Source organism: Rhinichthys klamathensis, unplaced genomic scaffold (genome assembly GCF_029890125.1).
Source record: "Rhinichthys klamathensis goyatoka isolate OS25496 unplaced genomic scaffold, OSU_Roscu_1.1 h1tg000126l_1, whole genome shotgun sequence".
NCBI lineage: Eukaryota > Metazoa > Chordata > Actinopteri > Cypriniformes > Leuciscidae > Rhinichthys > Rhinichthys klamathensis.
Genome location: NW_026606663.1, coordinates 816,307 through 838,595, shown reverse-complemented (window position 1 = coordinate 838,595; position 22,289 = coordinate 816,307). Strand labels below are relative to the sequence as shown.

The 22,289-nt window shown below is 41.4% G+C and overlaps 1 protein-coding gene across 1 annotated transcript in view; it reads left to right on the top strand.

The window, feature by feature from the left end:
* The window catches only part of LOC130089131 (pro-neuregulin-3, membrane-bound isoform), a gene marked incomplete at its 5' end in the record, with an annotated part of 132,232 nt that extends 114,126 nt beyond the window's left edge, over positions 1-18,106 (top strand). The window contains one exon of the mRNA XM_056256257.1: positions 15,590-18,106. Coding sequence (XP_056112232.1) covers positions 15,590-16,157 — 568 coding nt within the window. The remainder of the gene's footprint in view (positions 1-15,589) is intronic.
* Between the last annotated feature and the right edge of the window lie 4,183 nt (positions 18,107-22,289).

The following is a 22,289-nucleotide window of genomic DNA, read 5'->3' as shown; positions in this document are numbered from 1 at the left end:
ATTGCTTAAATCACCTTTCTTTCCCATTCTGACATTCAGTTTGGAGTTCAGGAGATTGTCTTGACCAGGACCACACCCCTAAATGCATTGAAGCAACTGCCATGTGATTGGTTGATTAGATAATTGCATAAATGAGAAATTGAACAGGTGTTCCTAATAATCCTTTAGGTGAGTGTATATTAATTTAATACGCATTTCTGTAATAGCAAAAACATAAGGGGCAACAGTATATGGAGATAAATTTCACTCTGAGGAAATGTAATTTACCAGCCTAGTGTTTTTTTATGGTCAGATCTCTGGTGTAATACAATATGGCAGTTTCATGTTTTGTTTTGTTTTGTTCCAAAAGATACAATAACGTTCAGAAGTTGAAGGGTCGGTTACATTTTCGAAAAAAAAGTCTTGTTCACCAAGCTGCATTTATTTGACAGTAAATACAGTAAAAGAAGTAATTATTACGTATTCCCGGGGTTTGTGTACCTTGTGTTTTTGTTGTTTGGATATGTTGGATGCATTCTGCAGTTCTTATGGTTCCTGTGTTTTACTTTCAGTGTTTACCTTGTTTCCTCATAGTTACCCTCATTTATCTCCATAACTACTAACCACTTTCACCTGATTCTTGTTCCAGCCTTTGTTATCTTGTGTATTTAAACCCCAGTGTTTCCCATGTTCTTTGTCTGGTGCGGTCTCGTTGGTTTCCTCAGTTTTGTTTCTTGTATTCCTTGGTTTTCTTGTTGTTTGTTATATCAATTCTTATTTCTTATTATATCAATGTTAAAACAGTTGTGCTGCTTAATATTTTTGTGGAAACTGTGATGCATTTTGTTTCAGGATGCTTTGATGAACAGAAAGTTCAAAAGAACATGAGTTATTTGAAATAGAAATCTTGTATTAAACATTATAAATGTCTTTACTGTCACTTTTGATCCATTTATTGTGTCCTTGCTGAATAAAATTATTAATTTCTATTTAAAAAAAAAAAAATCTTACTGACCTCAAACTTTGGAATGCTAAGAGATGTCTGACAGGTGGCTAACTCAGACAAGCTTTACAGAGCTTCCCGTAGGAATAAACTTATCGGCTTTTATTCTTACATTGGCTGGAATGAATTTTACCATTGAAAAGTATTTTTATCTGCTGTTTTTCATTAAAGAAACTGTTAAATGGCACAGTAACATGATTACAAAGTGTGGAGACTACAAATCAGAATAAAAGCAAATACGTATTACATTCAAATCATTTATAATTGATAATATCAGTGTGAGTGAACAACACATTCGCTCATTCTTTAGTTTCTATCAGCACTACAATGACGTGAATCAATACGTGAAAGAAAAGATGTAAAGTTAATTTACCTTAGAGCAAATGTAGGTGTTCTTACTGATGGCAGCACTTCTTGCTTTACTTAATGATTTGTAAAAAGAAGTAGGCTACTATTTGGATCCTCTCTGGGTACTATTATGTGACCTGGCAGCAGTGTTTTAAAGGAACACTCCGACTTTTGGGGACTTTAGCCTATTCACCTTATCCCCCAGAGTTAGATAAGTCCATACATACCTTTTTCATCTTCGTGCGTGCTATAAGTCTGTTTGACGCACCCACCGCTAGCCTAGCTTAGCACAAAGACTGGATGTAATGGTTTTACTGAGACGCGCCGTGGTGAGGAGCAGAGAGCGCGTCTCAGGTGCTGCGGTTATCACTCCGCCCAAGTAGCAGTGCTTCGCCTTCAGAGAATATAGTTCCCAGTATTTATACGGTTAAAATATGTCTGTCTCATGTGACTTTGTTTTTTGTACACTCTGTGACTATACAAATCACAACATGTAAATAGGAAAATGTTTGCGCTATTTTGTCACTTATTTGGATTAGTATGCTAGCTGCAACCATTTACAGCCAGTCTTTGTGCTAAGCTAGGCTAGCGGTGGGTGCGTCAGATAGAGTTACAGCACGCACGGAGATGAAAAATGTATGTAGGCCTATGGACTTATCTAACTCTGGGGGATAAGGTGAATAGGCTAAAGTCCCAAAAAGTCGGAGTGTTCCTTTAAAGTATTTTCCAATAATATCCATAAAATTGCATTTACAACTATCCATATAATTCCACAATAGACTTGCATTGGAAAAGCACAAAAGCTTGTCTGAAAAAAACGGACAGCAACAATTGCTAAGGTAGGATTGCTCAGAAATGTTTTTCAGACAGCTTAGAGAAGGTCTTTGAAGTGGAGTTTGTTTGTTATTTAAGGATTTAATAGATTGTTAGGTTTTATTGAATTCATTCATTCATTAAAATTTTTTTTAAAAATCGGATATGAATGATCTTTTGATTTAAATGATGGCTCATCCACACTCAAAGCACGTGTGTGGATACGAGTTCTCGTGTGTCATAGGGTTTTATCGAGGGGTTGGGGTGGTCTTTGATGGCAGAGACAAATCCTTTCCGCCCTGTTTAATCCTCATACTTTCCTCAAACTAAACGTTAAGCCCTGATTCCACTCTGTTTTTGTTTGTGGCTCAGTGCACTCTTGCAATCACATATCTATTTTTTTTTTTCTCTCTATGATGTCTTGCAATTTGTTTGCAAACAGCCTCTGCCCCTGTCCCACCCCTCTCCAACTGCTCATCTCTTCAAATGATCATTACAATGTAACTGATTGCACTTGACTCAGTGTAAGGAAGGACTTAAATATGCAGTGAATTATCTCTCTGTTGGAGACTCATCTCTAAAATCGAGCATGCATTTCTCTTCAGGCTATTTTTTACCAAATAGTCAAATGTGTGCTCCTCACTGCCAGCGGTCTTATAGGTCAATTAATCTCCATGTTAATGTGGCCCCATTCAGTGGAAATGTATGTACAACATCTCCCTGTAGTTTGCCTAGCAGTATCACATAAATATCTAATTGGGAACAAGGTGACTCATTGGTAATGTGCTCCGTTTTTTTAATGATAGAGGAGATATATCTAGTACAGTATTCTCATATATACAAAGCTTTATACATATCCTGCTTTGTAAAACATTCAGCACACCAGATGGAGACAGAGAGAAAGTGTGAGTGTAAAGCATTTAACATTAGGACGCTATAGACTGGAATAGAAATTCTCTGAGAGAAATAAGATTGAGTATCGCTGCTTTAATTTGTTCTGAGTCATGTGCTATTTTTAGGATTTCCTCACAAAATAAAAACATCAGCAGAACAAAGGCAGATGTACAATCTTTAAAAGATCAGGTTTATTGTATTTATTTATTTGATAAATTTTTGTTTGTCTCGTTTTTTTTTTTTTTTTCAATATATTGTTTTCTTTTATATAAAAAAAGATGTGCCATTTATGTACACTAGCTGTTTAATCTACATGTTCTGTTAAGAATTTGTTTTTGTTTGGTTGTTTTATTTGTTTGTTTGCCTCTTCTATTCAGTCGTTTTCTTTCTTCGTCTGTCCTATAAAAATGTAAAATTAAAATGTAAAATTAAGGCAAAAAGCAATACCTTCTAATAATAATAATAATAATTCAAATAAAACACATACATTTTAAATAAATATTATTGTTGTTGTTGTTGTTCAATTCTTCTGATGCTTTTAATATGTTCATCTGGCTTAGTCAAAGCTCCACATCAAGATGATGTTATTTATCCCTGAGTAAACATGCACTCTTCAGATTTGATCCGTTTCTCACTGGGGATCAAATTGACTCCAGCAATAACGTGAAATTTAACACGAAAGTACAAATAAAGAAATCCGTGAGTGATATGTTTTTTGCGGTTCCCTTTCTCATAGTCCAGATCAGAGGAGTCGTTCTGCTCTTCGTCCTGCATCTCGCAGAACACCACCCATAACCACAGGATGTCTGAATGCCATTGGTGGATCTAGAGATTCTGGTCCTGCCTACCAACATCTACAGGAAGTAGACAGCTCAGAGAGGGAGTCAGTGAGAAGGTTAGTTAGCAACATTAATTTGCTACAGGTCAATGAGCTTAATACTAATTATTTAATGCTTGTGCATAGTCCTGCCCCAATGGATTAAACTCTAGTCCGTGATTCTCTGAGGAATGGGATGCATTAATGCAACGAAAATTGCATGCAAGGATTTTTTTTTTTTTTTTTTTTTTGAGGAAGGGTGGTGTTCATGTCAGTCAATTCTGGTAGGTGAAACTTTGTGCCTCTACCAGGACCCCTCTGTCCGTTCCCTCTATCCTCAGATTTATGAGCCAATCTGTAGTTTTAAACAACAGCTTCTACCACAAAACCCAAAGCCGAGACTATTACACTCACTTTTTGTCATTTTTTTCTGTTCCTCCTACTGCATCTTAGATCTGAATTCAAGAAGTTTTCTTCAGGTGCAATATATAAATATTAATTTAATTGTTTGTTTGTTTGTTTTCCTCCTAAAGTGGACCTATTATGCTTCTTTTTTTTCTTTTTCTTTTTTTACATTTTCAGCTTTCTTTAATATGTAATGTTGCTGTTTGAGGTTACAAAGCACAAAGTCCACTCCAAAGGGACTCCCTGAAATGCCTCGATTGTAGTCTTGAGTTTTCTTTCAGGAACGTACATGTCACAATATCCCTCATTTAAATAATTCCTGCCCAGGGCATATGCAATATAGAGGTGTGAGGCCTGGTTGAGTTGCATTAGCAGTGTGTTTTGCCATGTCCAGGAGACAGTGGGGTTATGGAAAGGGGTGTGACATTTCCAAAACCCGCAAATCGGTTAACCAAATACAACACGCTGATCCAGCCGACCAATCAGATCACATTGAGTTTTTCAGAGGGAGGGGCTTCTTACAGACAGGAACTGAAGAGAGCATTACAATGTAATGCATGCTGCAACAATGTAAAATATGTGAAAAATAACGTTTGTTTTTTTAACATTCAAGTATGAAAACTTATTCTAGTAGACCCCAAAAAACAAAATCAAGAGTTTGTGAAAGGGCGTAATACTGTAGGTCCTCTTTAATAATCTGTATACAGTTTGTTTCCGCCTTAGCTTTTCAGCAGCGTTCAGCCCACAATACAAACTCTCAAATGTGATGTTGCCACTTGTGTCTCTCTCAGGCAAGAGAGGTCCCATGACTGGTGGTATGTCACTGGCAAGTCTGACTTTTTATTGTATGGCAAAATACATTTACCCAGAGTGTATCTTTAATGGCTTTGTGTATGTGCCATAAAGCCTTATTTATAACTGCTCCCAAGTTTTCAGTGGTGAGCGTATGCTTTTGTCTCCATGCCGACTGCGAGAGCAACAAGCCGGCTTGTCTGAGCTCTATTATTGAAGTTCTGTATGCAGGCATGACTCACTGAGACAGGAAGGCACTGGGGAGCGCTGCCTTTTCTAGGAGCAGCACAGCTAATAAAAACCACACTGTCATAGCCAATTAAACAGCCAGTGATATATCAATGGAATGGCCAGTCCTGGATGAGTTTGCTAGAATGGGCCAGTCATCAACCCGCACACACTATAGGCTATCCTGGTCCAGTTAGTCCTCATGTGCTACACAGGAAGGCTTTGCAGTGCGGAAGACACCACCTGCCTTAAAATCTCCAACGGGGTCTAAGCACTGACCTATTTCCAGCCTTCCAGCCTGCAAAAGAATATTTCTCTGCCGGAGAGAGCTCCGTTACCATAGAGACAGGCTGGGATACGGGATAGGAAAGAGAAGGAGAGAGTGGGAGCGAGACAGGAGAGGAGTGACAGAAAAAAGGGATGGAGGGAGGGAGAGAGAGAGACAGAGATAGAACTGTTTTGCATATGACAGCAGAAAAACAATATTGGCCGTCTCATTCCTTCCGTCCCAGAAAGCTTGCTGTTATCTCGCTAGAATGGCTTACGTAGGGAACAGATTTCTCATAGTGTTATTGTTCCCAGTATTTTTAGATCGAAAGGTACCTGTCAACCCCCCTCTGGGTTGTCTGGATTCCCTCGAGCTGGGTACTTTAGCAAGTATATAGACAACCTTTATAATTGCTTACTCATACTAAGTCCCGCCGTTTTGTATAAAACAATTCAGATATTTCCCAGATTGCGGCATACCTCCTATTGATAAAGTCGGTATCTAAAGCCTGACCTCATCAGCTGTGTATTTGTCTTACAGTGAGTGTTTGCTCATTAAAGTGTTTTCAGTAAGAGGCTTTCAAAGAGGCCGGGCTGTTCATTATACAAGACCTCAAAACATGCCCTGAATGTATTTCACTACCGTGACACCCATCGAGCTGTTTTCCTTTCAGCCTAATTTATTTCATGCAGGTATCTGAAACTGTTACATGATATGATGAGAACAACAGGATTGCAGTAAATAAGGTTATAAATCATAATTTGCACTGAGCAGCACGACAGTGTCATCTACTAACCCTCAAAAGTGATGTTTCCTCCTTGCTTACACTGTAATAATTAAAATAGCTGGAAATGATCTGTGTATCCATGAGATACAGAGAATGAGTGTCACTTACATTTATATGAGCAGACCACCAACAGTCTCCTTTACAACCGGGCAAGCTCTAATCTGATTTGCTGACTGTGGTTCTTTGTTTCTTGTTTTAAAGAGAGAAATAATTGTAATTCGCCAGATTTGTGGCATCAGACCATTGAAATATATTTAGTTTCATTTAAGTGACATAGAAAGTATTCTGCGTTGTTTTCTGAGTTAAGCCTTGTTTATACTTTCGCCTGGCTCCGCACCGCAGCCTCCGCTAACTGCACGTGCTCCTCCCCAAACGGACGAGGCATTTATTCTTGACGCGCTCGCAGTTCTACTATTATTTGAAACGACAGGGTGCAACTCGGAGTAAATGTTCTCTAAACCAGCGTTTCCCAACCGGGATGCCATCTGGCGAGAGCAGGGGTGCCGTGAAGAAACTCCTTCAAACATTTTAAAACAGCTAAAAAAAAAAAAATTATTATGTACCATTAATCTCGGATGTCTCTGATAACAACAAATAACGCACTGTATGCACACAAATTTATAATAAAAAAGCGAATAGTACGTTTTCGGCATTGAATTGCGGGGGTTCCGCATGATTTCATTCCTTCATGCTTTATTTCCAGTGCGTACACATAAAGCTGCCTCTTTCATGGCTTGTTGCGCTTACGGTCAAGTCACACGAAAATATTGTCACAATGTCCATCTTGCCACGTATTCACATAAACACATCGGTTATGTCCGTGCTGTTTAACACGTTAAAAATATTTAACGCAATTAACACCGCATCCGTTTTTTTCTGTCATCCTTTGGCTAGCGTTACATTATATGATCACGTTCCTCTTCATGCAAATGCTTTTAAACCATTCAAGTGCGACATGACAAAAGAGAACGTGCTGCTTGTGAATGAATTTTCGTTTTGTTGAGTATCCTCATAAGAGCAGACTTAAATTAGTTAAATAAAGTCTTAATGTTTTATGCAATGTTTATATGTGAATAAATACCTTAATTAAATATGTCATCATATAAAGTGATCTCTTCAGAAGAAATTACTTTCAATAGATGGACAAAAAATATCTATATGACAGTAGGCTATTCTTCCCTGTGGTATTGAAAATCGATACATTTCAAGGTATTGTATCAAACTAGTATCTTAACAACATTAGTGTAGGGTGCCACACATTTTTTATAATTTTCAAAGGGTGCCGTGACTGAAAAAAGGTTGGGAAATACTGCTCTAAACCATCAGGAAGCTACGGTGAGAAGTAGGGTACACACGTGACAATGTTTGTTTTTTATTACACCACCATTATTTTTTGTTTTTTATTACACCCATGCTACAAAAGAACCAAAGAATCGTGTAAAATCCAGTAAACCTTGAGATTATTACTTGTGACATTAAAACAAAATATATGGATATGAGAACATATGTATAAAACTAAACAATCTTTTAAATATTTTCTAATTTCATTAAACATTTTTATTTAATTTCATGTACATTTTTATTAAACATAGACCTTTATTTTCATTTTGCGATGATATCTTTTTTGCCGTGCGCACCTTCGAGCTTGTGCGTACTCGGTGAATATAAACCAAGCTATCAGTTTTGGATGTAAATAAACATTTAAATCACAAGTCTAAACATATTTTCTGCTGTTTTTGTGGAAGGTGGGTCTTGAGGATTGGAGAAACATTGCTCTAAATGACAGTCAGACAGGCTCTTCCTCTCTGTAAGCAGAATAAGATGCAGTGTGAACCAGACTTTTTGTCGTATAGTCAAAGCTATTTATGATATATGCGACTAGAGGAGAGATGAGCTCAGCACAAAATAGCAGAAGGAGCTTCATTAAAAGTACGTGAAATTCTAGTCTTGTTCAAAAGAGCTGTCTTTTCTGTTGTAAATGATCACATTAAATCAAATCATGATCTCTAATCTTAAGCAAAATCTCACAAACTCAGGCTAAATCCATGCATTGTTAACTGTTTCCAAGTCTTGATATTTCAGGATAAATGATCCATGGCCTGCTGGAATACTTGGCATTTCTGTCATATCTTCTGTTTCATAGAAAATAGAATCAGACAATTTGCCTCCCCTTGATTGTGGCTTAACTGTGACTCGGTCATTATCAGAAAAAGCAGTGCTTGGTTAAATATTGATGCTGTGAGAAGCCATTCTTTGTCAGGGATTATGAATTATTACACAAAGATAATGAATCAGGGGAACAATACCGATTGCTCCTAAATTGAGAGATTAGTTTACCAAAGGTCTGGTTGGATGGAACTTCTGCTTTCATCCCTTTTAAAAGAATTTTGCTTTCAAATCATCAGAAGATTAACAAGAATGACTGCCACGGGGAGCAGCAAGTTCTGAATCAGGAAACCAGCTAAAGCACAGCTGAACTAAACGATTATGAGTCAGAGAAGACACTGGGCTACCAGCCAGCCAGATTGAATGTTGAATACCTAATAAACTGAGATACCGGAATGTGTAGTAAATTTTTTTTTTATTCCATAAACACTTAATAGCTTCAACATAAAAAAAAAAATCATTGTTCCCTTTCGAACGGTCACTTCGTATTGCGTAGGTATACGCAGTGGGAAAACTCCTTTTTCCTGATTTACTGAAACCTTTATGTAAAACTCATTTGCAGCTGCACAGCTAGCCCACAGAGCGCCTGGCTCGCTCATAGGCTGTGCTGCAGCAACTGCATCCAATGGCGCGGGCGCCAAACACAAGCCAGCCCCGTCTACGCCTCAGCCAGGGAAACAGGCCTCTCAGCCCCGCCCTGCGGCTGATGCCCAACGCCAGACAAGAGCGGCGAAACGTTTCCCTATGCCCCGGCGCCAAGGCCCGCGACCCATCATCGTGCTCGATGCGGTGCCTCCGAAGCCATCCTAGCACGTGGTATAAAGTGAGAGGGCTTGAGTCCCGCGCTTGCCGGACCACCCTTGAAAAGACCAGAAAAAATTCCCACAGCCCCCTGTTCAGTTCAGGCGGCTGGGGATTTTATTTATGCACACAGGCCCGCAGCAGTGAGCGCGTCTCTGCACACAAATGTTGTTTTTACGGCGACCCAAATAAAACACAAAAAGTGTATGTTTCACAAGCACATCACATGGGTTCACGGTCCCCCTTCATTAGGCGGCTCCCCCCCTGTTGTAACACTGACTCCCCCACACGCAAATGCCTGTTCAGTCAGTCAAACACTCAATGTATGCACAAATCACATTATAAGGGTGTCAGGTCCCCCTATGTTAGGTGGCCCGTCCCAATCAGTGTGTCAGTCCCTAGCCACTCGGGTTCTAGCCTGGCAAGCTGTCCCCTGGGTGTCGAGTTGGGTCATAAGCACTATAAAGTGAGGCTACTCGCTCCAATTCGCTCGCAGACCCCCAAAGTTTCAGGCGGTTGTCGAGACCTCGGTGAGAAGCGACATGATGTTTTATAAACAAAGTTCGGGAGAAGCACGTTCAGATAATTAACACGGGTGGAGAGCACTCAGCAATCATGATTAAAACGTGTATATATAGACTCAGCAGTCTCACCTCATTTCTCTGACAGTTTAGCAGCGTCCCTTCACCACCCCTTCTCCACTCTTCTAGTCCTAAACCACTTTACATACTGGGGGGAGTACTCTGGGTTCAGGCCGAATTCCGAGCTCGGAGCCCTCCCCCCGTACAGCATGCCAAATATGCATTATACTTTATTCCCTTTAATTGTATGTAAGTGTGAACTCGTGAAGTGGGTCACGTGCTTCGCACCGAAGTACAGAATCTATTAGCAAAAGGGGTGATAGAGTTAGTCCCCCCTGCACTAAATCAAGGGGGTTTTTACAGCCGTTATTTTCTGGTTCCGAAAAAAGACGGTGGTCTCAGACCCATACTAGATTTAAGACACGCACCGAAGTTTATGAGTTGGGTCATAAACACTATAAAGCGAGGCTACTCGTTCCAATTCGCTCGCAGACCCCCAATGTTTCAGGCGGTTGTCGAGACCTCGGTGAGAAGCGACGTGGGTCACGTGCTTCGCACCGAAGTACAGAATCTATTAGCAAAAGGGGCGATAGAGTTAGTCCCCCCTGCACTAAATCAAGGGGGTTTTTACAGCCGTTATTTTCTGGTTCCGAAAAAAGACGGTGGTCTCAGACCCATACTAGATTTAAGACATTTGAACAAGGCTCTCATGCGGAGGCCCTTCAAAATGCTGACTATAAAACATATCCTCGCGCAAATTCGCCCAGGGGATTGGTTTATCACTATGGATCTGAAAGATGCTTACTTTCACATTCAGATACACCCTCGTCACAGGCCATTCTTGAGATTCGCCTTCGAGGGGCAGGCTTATCAATACACAGTTCTGCCATTTGGTCTGTCTTTGGCACCCCGCACATTTACGAAGTGTGTAAATGCAGCGCTCTCTCCTCTGAGACAGAGAGGGGTGCGCGTGCTGAATTATCTCGACGACTGGCTTGTGCTGGAGCAGTCGAGAGTCGAGCTTCTAGCTCACAAGGATTTGATTCTCAGCCATTTAAAATGTCTGGGTTTCACAATCAATGTTTAAAAGAGCAAACTGTCCCCCGGCCAGAGTGCGATCTTTCTGGGCAAAGTTCAAGACTCGGTGAGGATGAAAGCGCGGCTCGCACTGAGCGCGCTTTCGCGAGCGCGCGCCCGTGAAGAAATTTCAGAAACTGCTGGGTCTTATGGCAGCAGCATTGCCAGTACTCCGCATGGGATTACTGCGCATGCGCCGGCTGCAGCACTGGCTGAAACGCCATGTGCCAGCCCATGCATGGCAGTCAGGCAGCCTGCGCATCAAGGTGAAACACGATTGTTTAAAGACCCTGATTCCCTGGCGGGCTCAGGACTGGTACCAAGAGGGTGTGACAATGGGGACCATTTCCAGAAGGAAAGTGGTTTTTACAGATGCGTCCAACCTGGGTTGGGGAGCGCTATACGAGGGCACGCCTGCATCCGGCCTCTGGTCGAGCACGGAGCAGAGCTTGCACATCAACTGTCTGGAAATGAAAGCAGTTGGTTTGGCCCTGAAAACATTCCTGTCAAACCTCAGGGGTCACCACGTAATAGTCCGCACGGACAACATGTCAGTAGTAGTGGCCTACATAAATCGCCAGGGGGGAGTCAGGTCAAGCGACCTGCATGCTATGGCGAGCGATCTCCTTTTATGGGCACAGACCAATCTTAGCCCATTGAGAGCTGCGCATATCCCGGGCGCCCAGAATTTGGGTGCGGATATGCTCTCACGAGGCAACACTCCCCTCAGTGAGTGGTCTCTGAACTCACAGACGGTCAGTCTGATATGGGAGGTGTTTGGCAGAGCCGAAATAGACCTGTTCACCTCGGAAGCCAATAGACACTGCGAGATATTCTTCTCGAAGAACAGGGACGCGTTGGCCCACACCTGGCCCAACCGCCCCCTGTACGCTTTCCCCCCCGTCTTGATGATTCCACAAGTCATCAAAAGGATCAGAGAGAGTGAGTGCCCAGTCCTTCTGGTGGCTCCTCTCTGGGAATCCAGACCGTGGTTTCCAGAGCTGGTCCAGTTATCAAACACAGCTCCATGGCCTATCCCTGTGAGGAAAGACCTCCTGACACAAGCGAAGGGAACGTTGTGGCATCCGCGGCCCGATCTTTGGGCCCTCCACATGTGGCCCCTAAACGGGTATCCGGGCACCTTCCTGTGAAGGTGTTGAACACTATGGGCCCTATCTTGCACCCGACGCAAATGACTTTGTACACTGACGCATGTATCATTCCTATTTTGCACCCGCGCAAAGCGGACTTTTCCCTCCACAGACACACGTCGGTTAACTAAGAAATACACTTGGGCTCCCCGGGGCGGTTCAGCGCAAAGAGGAGGCGTGTTCCGGCGCAAACTTTCCCTCATGCTATTTTGCTGTTCTATAAAACAATTGCGCCACTGACCAGAAAAAAAGTAGTCTAAAGTCAGTAGCGCGTTGCACGTTGTTCTTTATGCTATTTTAAGGGCGCATGCTTGACCATAATCAATGTAGCGTGTGCACAACGCGCATACACTTTGATTCTCTCATCTAAGCAGCAGTTTTCATTTTTGCAAATCATACATTATTACGATAGATAGATAGATAGATAGATAGATAGATAGATAGATAGATAGATAGATAGATAGATAGATAGATAGATAGATAGATAGATATAAATCCGCCGTTATAATAGTAATCCGCTTTAGAACAAGCGCGCCTGCTCTTAAAGGGAATGTGAGATGGTGCTCTGATTGGTTTATTTCACGTTACGCCCAAACCACACCTATGAATAATGAAGCTACTTCAGACCAACCCCTTTTAGATTTGCGCCTGGCGCAAGAGGCATTTATCCCTCCGGGAAAATAGCAACAGCGCCGGGATCTGCCCACAAAGTTACTTGCGCTTTGCGCTTTGACACTTGCGTTTCAGATCGTTAAAATAGGGCCCGATATCTGAAGCTAGGGCCCCGTCGACTCGGCGCCTCTATGCTTCGAAATGGGCGTTTTTTTTCCAGCTGGTGCTCAAAAAACCATGCAGACCCAGAGTCATGTGAGATATCAGTGGTTCTTACATTCCTACAGGAGCTGTTGGACGAGGGCCGTGGCCCGTCCACGCTCGAAGTGTATGTGGCAGCCATTGCAGCACGTCATGTCCTGGTGGCTGGCCAATTGCTGGGAAGAAACGACCTGGTCGTGAGATTTCTGAAGGGTGCTAGGAGGATTAACTCCTCCAGACCTCCCTCTGTGCCACCATGGGACCTTTCCACGGTCCTGGGGGCTTTGAAGGGTCCACCCTTTGAACCGCTCCAGTCGGTTGATCTCAAACCTCTCTCGCTGAAGACCGCTCTTCTGTTAGCATTGGCATCTATCAAGCGAGTGGGTGATTTGCAGGCTCTCTCTGTGAGTCCAGCATGTCTGGAGTTTGCTCAGGATTACTCTAGGGTCATCCTCAAGTCCAGGCATGGGTATGTGCCCAAAGTGCTCTCAACACCGTTCAGAGCACAGGTGGTGACATTATTGACTCTTCCCCCTTCTACTGAGGATGGGGAGGTTAATCTTCTCTGCCCTGTTAGGGCGCTGAGAATTTATCTGGAGCGTTCTGCGTCGTTTAGACAATCAGAACAGCTTTTTGTTTGCTTTGGTGGTCTATCCAAAGGGGGTCCAGTCACTAAACAAAGACTGTCTAAGTGGATAGTGGATGCTATTGTTATGGCTTATACCTCAGTGGGTCAGGTTTGCCATATAGGTATCAGGGCCCATTCGACCAGAGGCATGGCCTCGTCGTGGGCTTGGTCATTTGGCTGTTCCATTCAGGACATTTGTGATGCGGCAGGTTGGTCCTCGCCTTCCACATTTATGAAATTCTATAACATGGAGGTGCCTTCCCTACAGGCGAAGGTGCTTTCAGTATGATTAGTGCCTGACGGTGTCCGGTCCTGTCTTAATGTTACTGTGCACAATCACATTCACATATATACATAAGACCCGCTTTGGCTGGTTATATTTTCATGTACATTTAAACCCGCTTTGGCCGGTTGTATTGCCATGTACTATTTACCCCGATGGAGTCTGGGTTTATTAGTGTGGTATGGTAGTAGTTACTGACTCAGGTATATTATGCGGACCTGACGGTGTCTGGTCCGATGTATACGTGTTAGTATTACGGCTTGTTCTGTTTGCTCAGGGCTCTGAGTTGCAGTGGCAACCAGTTATTCAGTGCGGCATTTTGCATAGTGTTCCCACTGCGTATAGCTACGAAATACGAAGTGACCGTTCGAAAGGGAACTACTTGGTTACTCACATAACCTCAGTTCCCTGAGTTAGGGAACGAAGTATTGCGTAGCCGGCCGCACTGCATTAAACTGGCTAGTTGTCGCTTCAGTCATATAAACCTGCTATAATGGCGAATTCAGGGACTAACATAGGCTGAAGCCACGCCCCTTGACTGGCTCTGACGTGTAATGACGTAGAGTGGTCTCATTGGTCACACGTCAAAGGCGCCCGCACCATTGTATGTGCAGTTGCTGCAGCACAGCCTATGAGCGAGCCAGGCGCTCTGTGGGCGAGCTCTGCAGCTGCAAATGCGTTTTACATAAAGGTTTCAGTAAATCAGGAAAAAGGAGTTTTCCCACTGCGTATAGCTACGCAATACTTCGTTCCCTAACTCAGGGAACTGAGGTTACGTGAGTAACCAAGTAGCTTTTTTATGCAGCTCATTAAGTCATTTATTATGTCAGACATTAAATTACAAATAATGTCTGCTGTGATGACAGGGTCAATTTCAAGTTTTTTTTATTGAAATACATTCTTGTATCTCACCTTAATATGCAGAGAACTATAATAAGTAAGTCATTCGGAGTTGTTGATTTTGTCTAAAAGTGTACACAATAAGCTCTGTACAGCTAAGAAACCAATCTGTTTGAGCATCACAACCAGACCAACAACAGCAACACTGACTCAACCAATGGTGCGAGTTTGGGGCGGGACTATTTGTTTGACTGACTAATGGCAAAGGCTGCATATACCAAGATGTTTCACTTACATTACTATGAATGGGAAAAAATGCACCATGCGATATTGCAGAATATGTCTCGCCTCCTAAATAAGAGAGCCAATGAGTAAAGTCATTGCGCCACTGCAGCTGCTGTTAAAAACTCCAGTTCTCATTGAAACAGTCAGCGTCCTGACATTCATGCAATGCATTGACTGAACCAACTTGGAAAATACACCATTTTAAATGTTATTTGACCGAAAGAAACATTTATTGGTTAGTTCAAGTCATTTTGGTGCTGGATTTGAAATATTTAAATGTGAAATCGGCAAGCAGTTGTTGAGATTTCAGTATTTCCCCGTTCAAGTAGATAAGAGTTGGTCTTGCCTGCCTAAAATAGCTGCCTGGAGATGTTTCAAATATGGCCGCCAATTGACTTTCAAGTGACAGTGTTCAGGAACCTGTTTGAACCATTATTGTCGCAATTTTTGAGTCATTATTTTTTACAATTGTGTTTGTTGATGCTACAGGCGCAGAAATCACACACTTTAGCTTTATTTGGCTTTTAGAATATGTTTCAATTCTTCTTATGATTCAACAAACATTCCTAAGAAACCAAATTTTTGGCACTCTAATCATATATACATTCCTCTCTTTTCCTCTGTCTGCAGGAACATCTCCGGCCCAGGTAATGACCTACATCAGGATTCATTTTACAATATGCAAGCCTCACAATCCTCAAAATCTTGGAGCAGCCACTTAGACCACAGGTGCACTAGGAGCCTCAGGTCGGGCGGCCCTAGACAAAGTCCTCCTGCTCCCTACCGACCCTGCTCTATCCCAATCATCCCCTCCGTCCACTCCTACCAGGATGAGGCCTCCTGTATGCAAACCGTCCCTACTGATGGAAGCAGCCGTTCTAGTCCTCTGGAAAGCAAAGCAGATGCTCCAGCTGTCAATCAACAGTCCAAAGTAACGGTCTCCAACCGAGCGGCTGTTAGACGGGAGGAAGTGGCCTCACTACTTGATGAGGCTCAGGAACAGCTCAGAGCGCTAGCACATGCCCAGAGGAAACAGGAGGACATCAGTAGCTTCGTTCCTCAGGGGGCCAAAGAGACTGTGTGCATCCTTTTAGCAAATGGGGGCGGACAAGGGGGAGTGGCCTCTTTTGGGCCCACGGAGACTCACTTAGTGACCCCGAAAGACACACACAAAGATGCCACAAAGCCTGGTCAATGAGAAGGGGTTGACAGGACTAACCACAAACGTCCCATGTGTCTTGGGGCTTCAGAACGCTCTGCCAAAATACCACTGGAACCTACCGTTGGATTTCTGAGGACCTGCTGTGGGTAGAAGCGTGGGAGAGTGGCAGTCTAGAACATGTGAAAAGATAATTTATTTATATGCATTTATTTATGGAGAAACTTCTACTTAGAAAAAAGAAACCAAATAGTCTGTCATCTCCATGGTGTTTTTAACTGTATAAAATATACATAAATATATATAAATGGATATAAATATATGAATTCAAACTGGTGACCAAGTACAAAAAAAAGGAATATGGGAATGAGAAACTTTCTTTTGTAATGTATCAGCTCCACATCCTTAAAGACTTGATGCTCAGTGGTTTAAAAAAAATATATTTAAAAACAAAAATGATTTTTTTTTTCACTCGTTTCACTCATTTACAGCCAACCTAAGCTTGTCCGACACACAATCTTGTGTTTTGCACCTGCAGCAGCTGTGTTTACTATCACCGTCCCAGTCACTGTCCTTTACCCTGCCAAGGAATATGGCTCCATCTGCCTTTGAAAACAGTGGAACATGGATTACAATTGGACTTAACTTCTAAACGCTAATCGTATCCAGGCATGAGGTAACTGATAGTTAAGCACTGCCTCCAAGACATCGATTGGAAGAATTTGGTGTGTCTGTCCGTTTGTGGAGCAATCTACATTTTGTTTTCTGTGCCTCGGTGCGTTCACTTCTTCATATTGATTCGGATACGAGTAAGGATAAGCTAACGGAACAGAGCACATCGTACAGCACACCACCTGAGATGCACAAACAGACTGTCGACGCCTCTCTGGATGGACCGAGGATATTCCTGCACGGGATAGGGGGTGGGTAGGGGAGGGGGTGGTTTCGGCCAACACAAGGAGCTTCAGTGTTGTTGTTTTTTCGTTCTTATGGAATTATCTGCTGCTTTTCGAGAAGGTGGGTGGGAGCAGCGGTCACTATGAGTCTGTATGCTACCTTTGGATTGGGACATAATATTTGTGTGAATTAACAACCAAATGTGGTAAGAAAGAAAAATTAACAATGAATCTTTAGTGAAGCTGTTTCTTTGTTTCCAATCTTTTTTTCTTTTCTTTTTTCTTTTTTTTTCTGACCCCCCAATTCTCACAATTGTGCATGTTGATGGTATTGTTGTTCAGAATCAAGCCATGATAGTTAATGATTAACAGAAACGCCCCACAAAGAGAAAATTATAAATTACATGCATTTGCTGATTTCAACCCAAATCCTGGTATAAAAACACAAGTGGTCTGCTGAGTTTTATAGATCAGTCTTAGTAGACCTGTGCTCAATGACGACATTATGTTGAATTGACTTTTGTATGTGCTGCTGTTCCTCATGAAGCATTTATTTAAGACCGCCAACTGTAGTTTGGTTTTAAGACCTGTTTTTAATGCATGTTGCATTTGTCCTTCTTCCAAAATTGTGTCTACCATGCCAGACATAACTCAAGGCCAAAATGAAATTAAACATATCTCCTGGTAAAAGAAAGCAAAGTAAAGGTTAGCCTGTGGCAGAATGAGCTGTAAGGGCAGGCAGATAAGACTTTCACTTGATCTTATAAAACCTTTCCCTGGCCAAAGCACAGACCTCATCAGTGAACTGAAGTCTGGATGGCATGTCTTTCAAACACTATACATGCCAAAACACCACCAGCAACATGTAATCATGCAGCAGAAGTAATGGAACAATATTACTATATGGGAAAGACGGGATAGAATTAGATCTTAAAACTATACTATTTCTTTATCAGACAAATTACATTTTTATGACATCTTTTATAATGGAAAATGTCAAGTTGTAACTTTTAATAGTTTATTACAATTCTAGGATTAGATATGAGTTGATAGTCAGATCAAATTCACAAGTTCCCTAGAAGTCACAAGTTTTTTTTTCTGTTTTTTTTTTTAAACAATTAAAATAGTGTTTTTTAGTTTGAACATTCATGATTGGTGTTTTTTTATTTTTTATGTATACATGTCTTTTTATCCGTCTCTTTTTATAGGCATAGCATAGGTAACCAGAAACTTCACACATGCAACAAAGTTATCTTCACACATTGCTAAGTGATCTATAAAACTGCAGACTAATTCATTTTCAGGGCATAGCAGCAGATATATAAACTGTCCTCCATCTGTTACAGCTTTTAATGTTCATTTTCAGTTGAAATGGTGTGGGAAAGGTTTCATTTGAGCTGGACCATGTTTTGTACACTAGTGCTAAAGTATATTAAATTATGTTTTTGCACAGTAATTACAATGTATGGTACGTTATGCTGTCATTATTCCAGAATGCCAGGTATGTGATTGATTGATGAATTCATTTCTGAAGACAGTATATTGCAAGACATGTTTTGACAGTATATGCAAACTGCAACACGATTGCAGACCGATGTAACACGAGCACAACCGAAACTTCATGGTTCTGTATTACAGCCCCTTGACGTACTTTAATGTGCAATTTCAAAATCAAGAAATTAAATTTCAGTTAATTCTTGTATGAGAGAAACTGCATTATTGCCCTCCTAATTGAAATAGCTTTCTTTTCATTTAGTTATTTTTTATTTTTTCAATAAAGATGAATCTTCAGTGTTGAATAATTTTAAAACGAGTGCTTTTTTTTTTTTACTAAATCATAAATTATTATTATTAATATAAATCAGGGATGTGATTCTTCCGGATTAATCCGGAATTCCGGTTATTTCAGCCTAAAATCATGACCCACGTGAATCATGCAGATCAGTAATAAAAATAAAATCGGGGGTGGTGGGGGGTGTTTGGAAGTTTTGGGAAAGTCATTGTAATTTGTTTCAAAATATTTATATAATAGAATATGTTTAAGTGATAATATTAGTTAAACAAACTACAATACTTAACGTTCATTCTATCCATCCGACTACGGCATTTCCATCAGATTTCGTTTTGCAGCGTTGAGCATTTTAACCAATTGCACACGTTTCCGTTGAGTTTGTGATGACCAATCAGAGGCGTTCAGATTAGTCATCGCTGAAACGAATAGTTTTGTGGTGCGTTCAAGTCATCTCGTATAGATCGTATTTACGAGTTGAACGCACTTGAACGCCACCACAATGTCGTAAATACCCGTGGGGAGCTCGGGATTTTCTCTAAGCCCCGATCTTTCCGAGTTGTAGGCGTGTCACTGAGAAGCATGGCGGAATACCACGATACTTAAATATTATGCAGTGATATTGTCAAGGTTTTCTATTTACAGTGCAGTTAAGCTAATTGCTTGCACAGAATATGATGGCATTATAATATAACAATGCAACATGTAACGATAAAGTTGGCAGTGGCTTCATAAATTAATTAAAAACATTAAAAAACAAAGTACATCTGATGCACATTTCTTTGTTCTTCATTTTCTAGAACAAGAGTTTAAGAACCTTACTGTATTTTTGTGTAATTAATTAAGAGAAAGTACTCCGCCATCTTACTCCGACGAAAGTGACTTGAACGCGCCTGCCGTCGTAAACACGACTTCCCACCTCGTATGTACGAACTTCCCAGGAGGACTTGAACGCACCATTGTTCAGTGCGCTGACTGAATTCTCCTGACTTCCATCATAAACAACAAAGTGCAAATTTGATGTAAGAGATTCATGTCGCACGTTTCTGTGATTTTTAACGGGAGTTTTGTGCGTGCTTAAACTCGTGCTAGACCCAAGTTATGGACAGCCAGAGAATGTCTAATTGAAGAGAATTGGCACTGTCTGGTTACTTCCGGTTACTGGACAGGCTGCAGTAACACGTCTCTTTCCATGCGGGGGCGCTCGCAGGCGAGTGCAGAATGAATGGGAGTCTATGGGGTTTCACCCCCAGAAATCCACTTTTCTCAAGATGTAATTTTTTGTCAAGTAATTTGAAAGTTGCATTCAAAAGGGAGGGCTAAGATAATACACTCAGCTGAAAATTGCATTTTTAAGATCACTTATCTGTTCTAAAAATCCATTCAAAAATGTGATGACATCACATAATAGCAGAATGCTAGCGTGTTCCGGCCAACAACGGCCTAACCTGTAAGAAATCGAAAGGACATAAGTACTCGTTCATTCGACTTTTGGCCTATAATCTATATTGAACTTGCGGAATCAACAATAAAATATATGTTGATTCAACGACAAGCAGGAGAAAGAGATACATTTAGCCGTCTAGCCCCATAGACTCCCATTCATTCTGCACTCGCCCGCGATCACCTCCAGTGGAATTCTAATGGAACTGCAACCAAGATGATACACAATGGGGCTAATAGGAAGTGCCAAGGCTCTCCGTTAGACGGGCTCTGGGACAGCCTCACGATCATTCCTGGCACTGCGTATCTAGGCCTATTGAGAATGTGACGTCACGCGTTTCACTCCGAGTTGCATTGTGAGAAGGCGTCGCCATCTTGGAAGGATATGCTATCCGTTGTCATGGTTACTTCGACAATGAGACCGGGAGAAATACAGACAGTGAGAGAGAGCAGCTTGATATTTGTTTGCATTTTTGCGATAAGGCACAGTTTCTTGGGAATAAATGAAGAAGGGGGAAGCAAAAGGAAAGGAGCTCTATCGGGAGAGACTAAATAACACCAAGCAGCGTTATTTAGAGAAACTACTTGACATCAACAACATGGACCCGTACGACCTGCTACAGAATGGACGAAAGACCGAAAGCACTACCACCTTTCACATACTCTGACATAGTCAATTACCTGGTTTATTGTATCAGTGCCTAACGTTACTGCCTACACAATACAAGAGTTCAGAAGCTTTAAGTCATTAGAAGCTTATGAACAATTCTGCTGCGGCTGGGTGCAAGACCTAGAAACCCCCAAGCCTGTAACGTTAAACTGTGAGAGTTCAGTCATACTTGATGTTTCAGGCCTCATTCATATGTGGAAATAAATATGATGTAAATCAGATACGTGCATTTGCACCTGCCATGCAACGTTAAGCGAACAGATCGGACATTCCCCTGTCAATGCGAGTCGTACGTCATTAAAAAAAGTGTCTTTTTAAAACATTTCGCGGTACAGATATATCTATAACAAATTAAACAATTCTAGTTGAATAACAGAGTATTCATTTTGTTCGTTTGTGTTAAATAAAAGGTGAAATGTGTTGCTTTTGAAATCAGGCTTTACTCGCTGTTGCTACTGTCAGTTTATTGGCAAGCAGTTTCTCTAAGCTGGCTAGCATTGTTATTTAGTCTCTCCCGATAGAACCCCTTTCATTTCTCTTCCTTCTCCATATCTTCCAAAGAAACTGTGGCATATCGCTAAAATGTAAACAAATACTAAGCTGCGCTCTCTCTCTTTCGCTATTTCTGGAATATTTAGTCGCACCTCTGTGAAGTTCTGAAGGCGTTGCCCCTGGCATGGCAACTGATAGCATCTCCTACCATCATAGCCAACTGGCTCAGACCCCGCCCAAATCGGCACGTGACTCCTCACTCTCAATAGCACGAGTGCTTTTATTAGCCTTGCTCTTTATACGCAAAAGTAATACGTGCATCTGGTAGGCAAAATGAAGTGCGTATCATATGTAGCCTACGGCGCTAAATTGCTTATTGGATGCACGTCAAAGGTCATTTGTACGTAAAAGGTCATTTATGCGTATAAAGAGCACGCAAAGCTCAATCGATCACATTCTCTGCTCCCTTTCTGTGTACAGTTTATTCCAGTTAATATAATTTATTCATCATGCTGATAAGATTATGTAGTCTTCATTTTCTAATGCGTAAAAAGCATTAATATAATTCATAAATGGTTCTTAGGTTGTTTTATCTGTGTAGCCAGAATATGATGTGCAGTTTACCAAAACACAAAAAACATTTTATGTTGCCTATTCCTATTGTAGAAGTTTGAGTGGAATTTTATTTACTGAATGAGATTGATCGGTATTGGAAACACAGTTGTTTTCTTTACAGAACTGCAGAACAGTTATCGCCCTTACATTTTCCCCAAAGATAAGTTAAGACGTCCTGTTTTGCATTACTAGAAATAAATTATAGCTGTTAAATATATTTCCATGTGTGTCACTCATCACAGTTCCTGGTAGTTCATGCAGTAAAT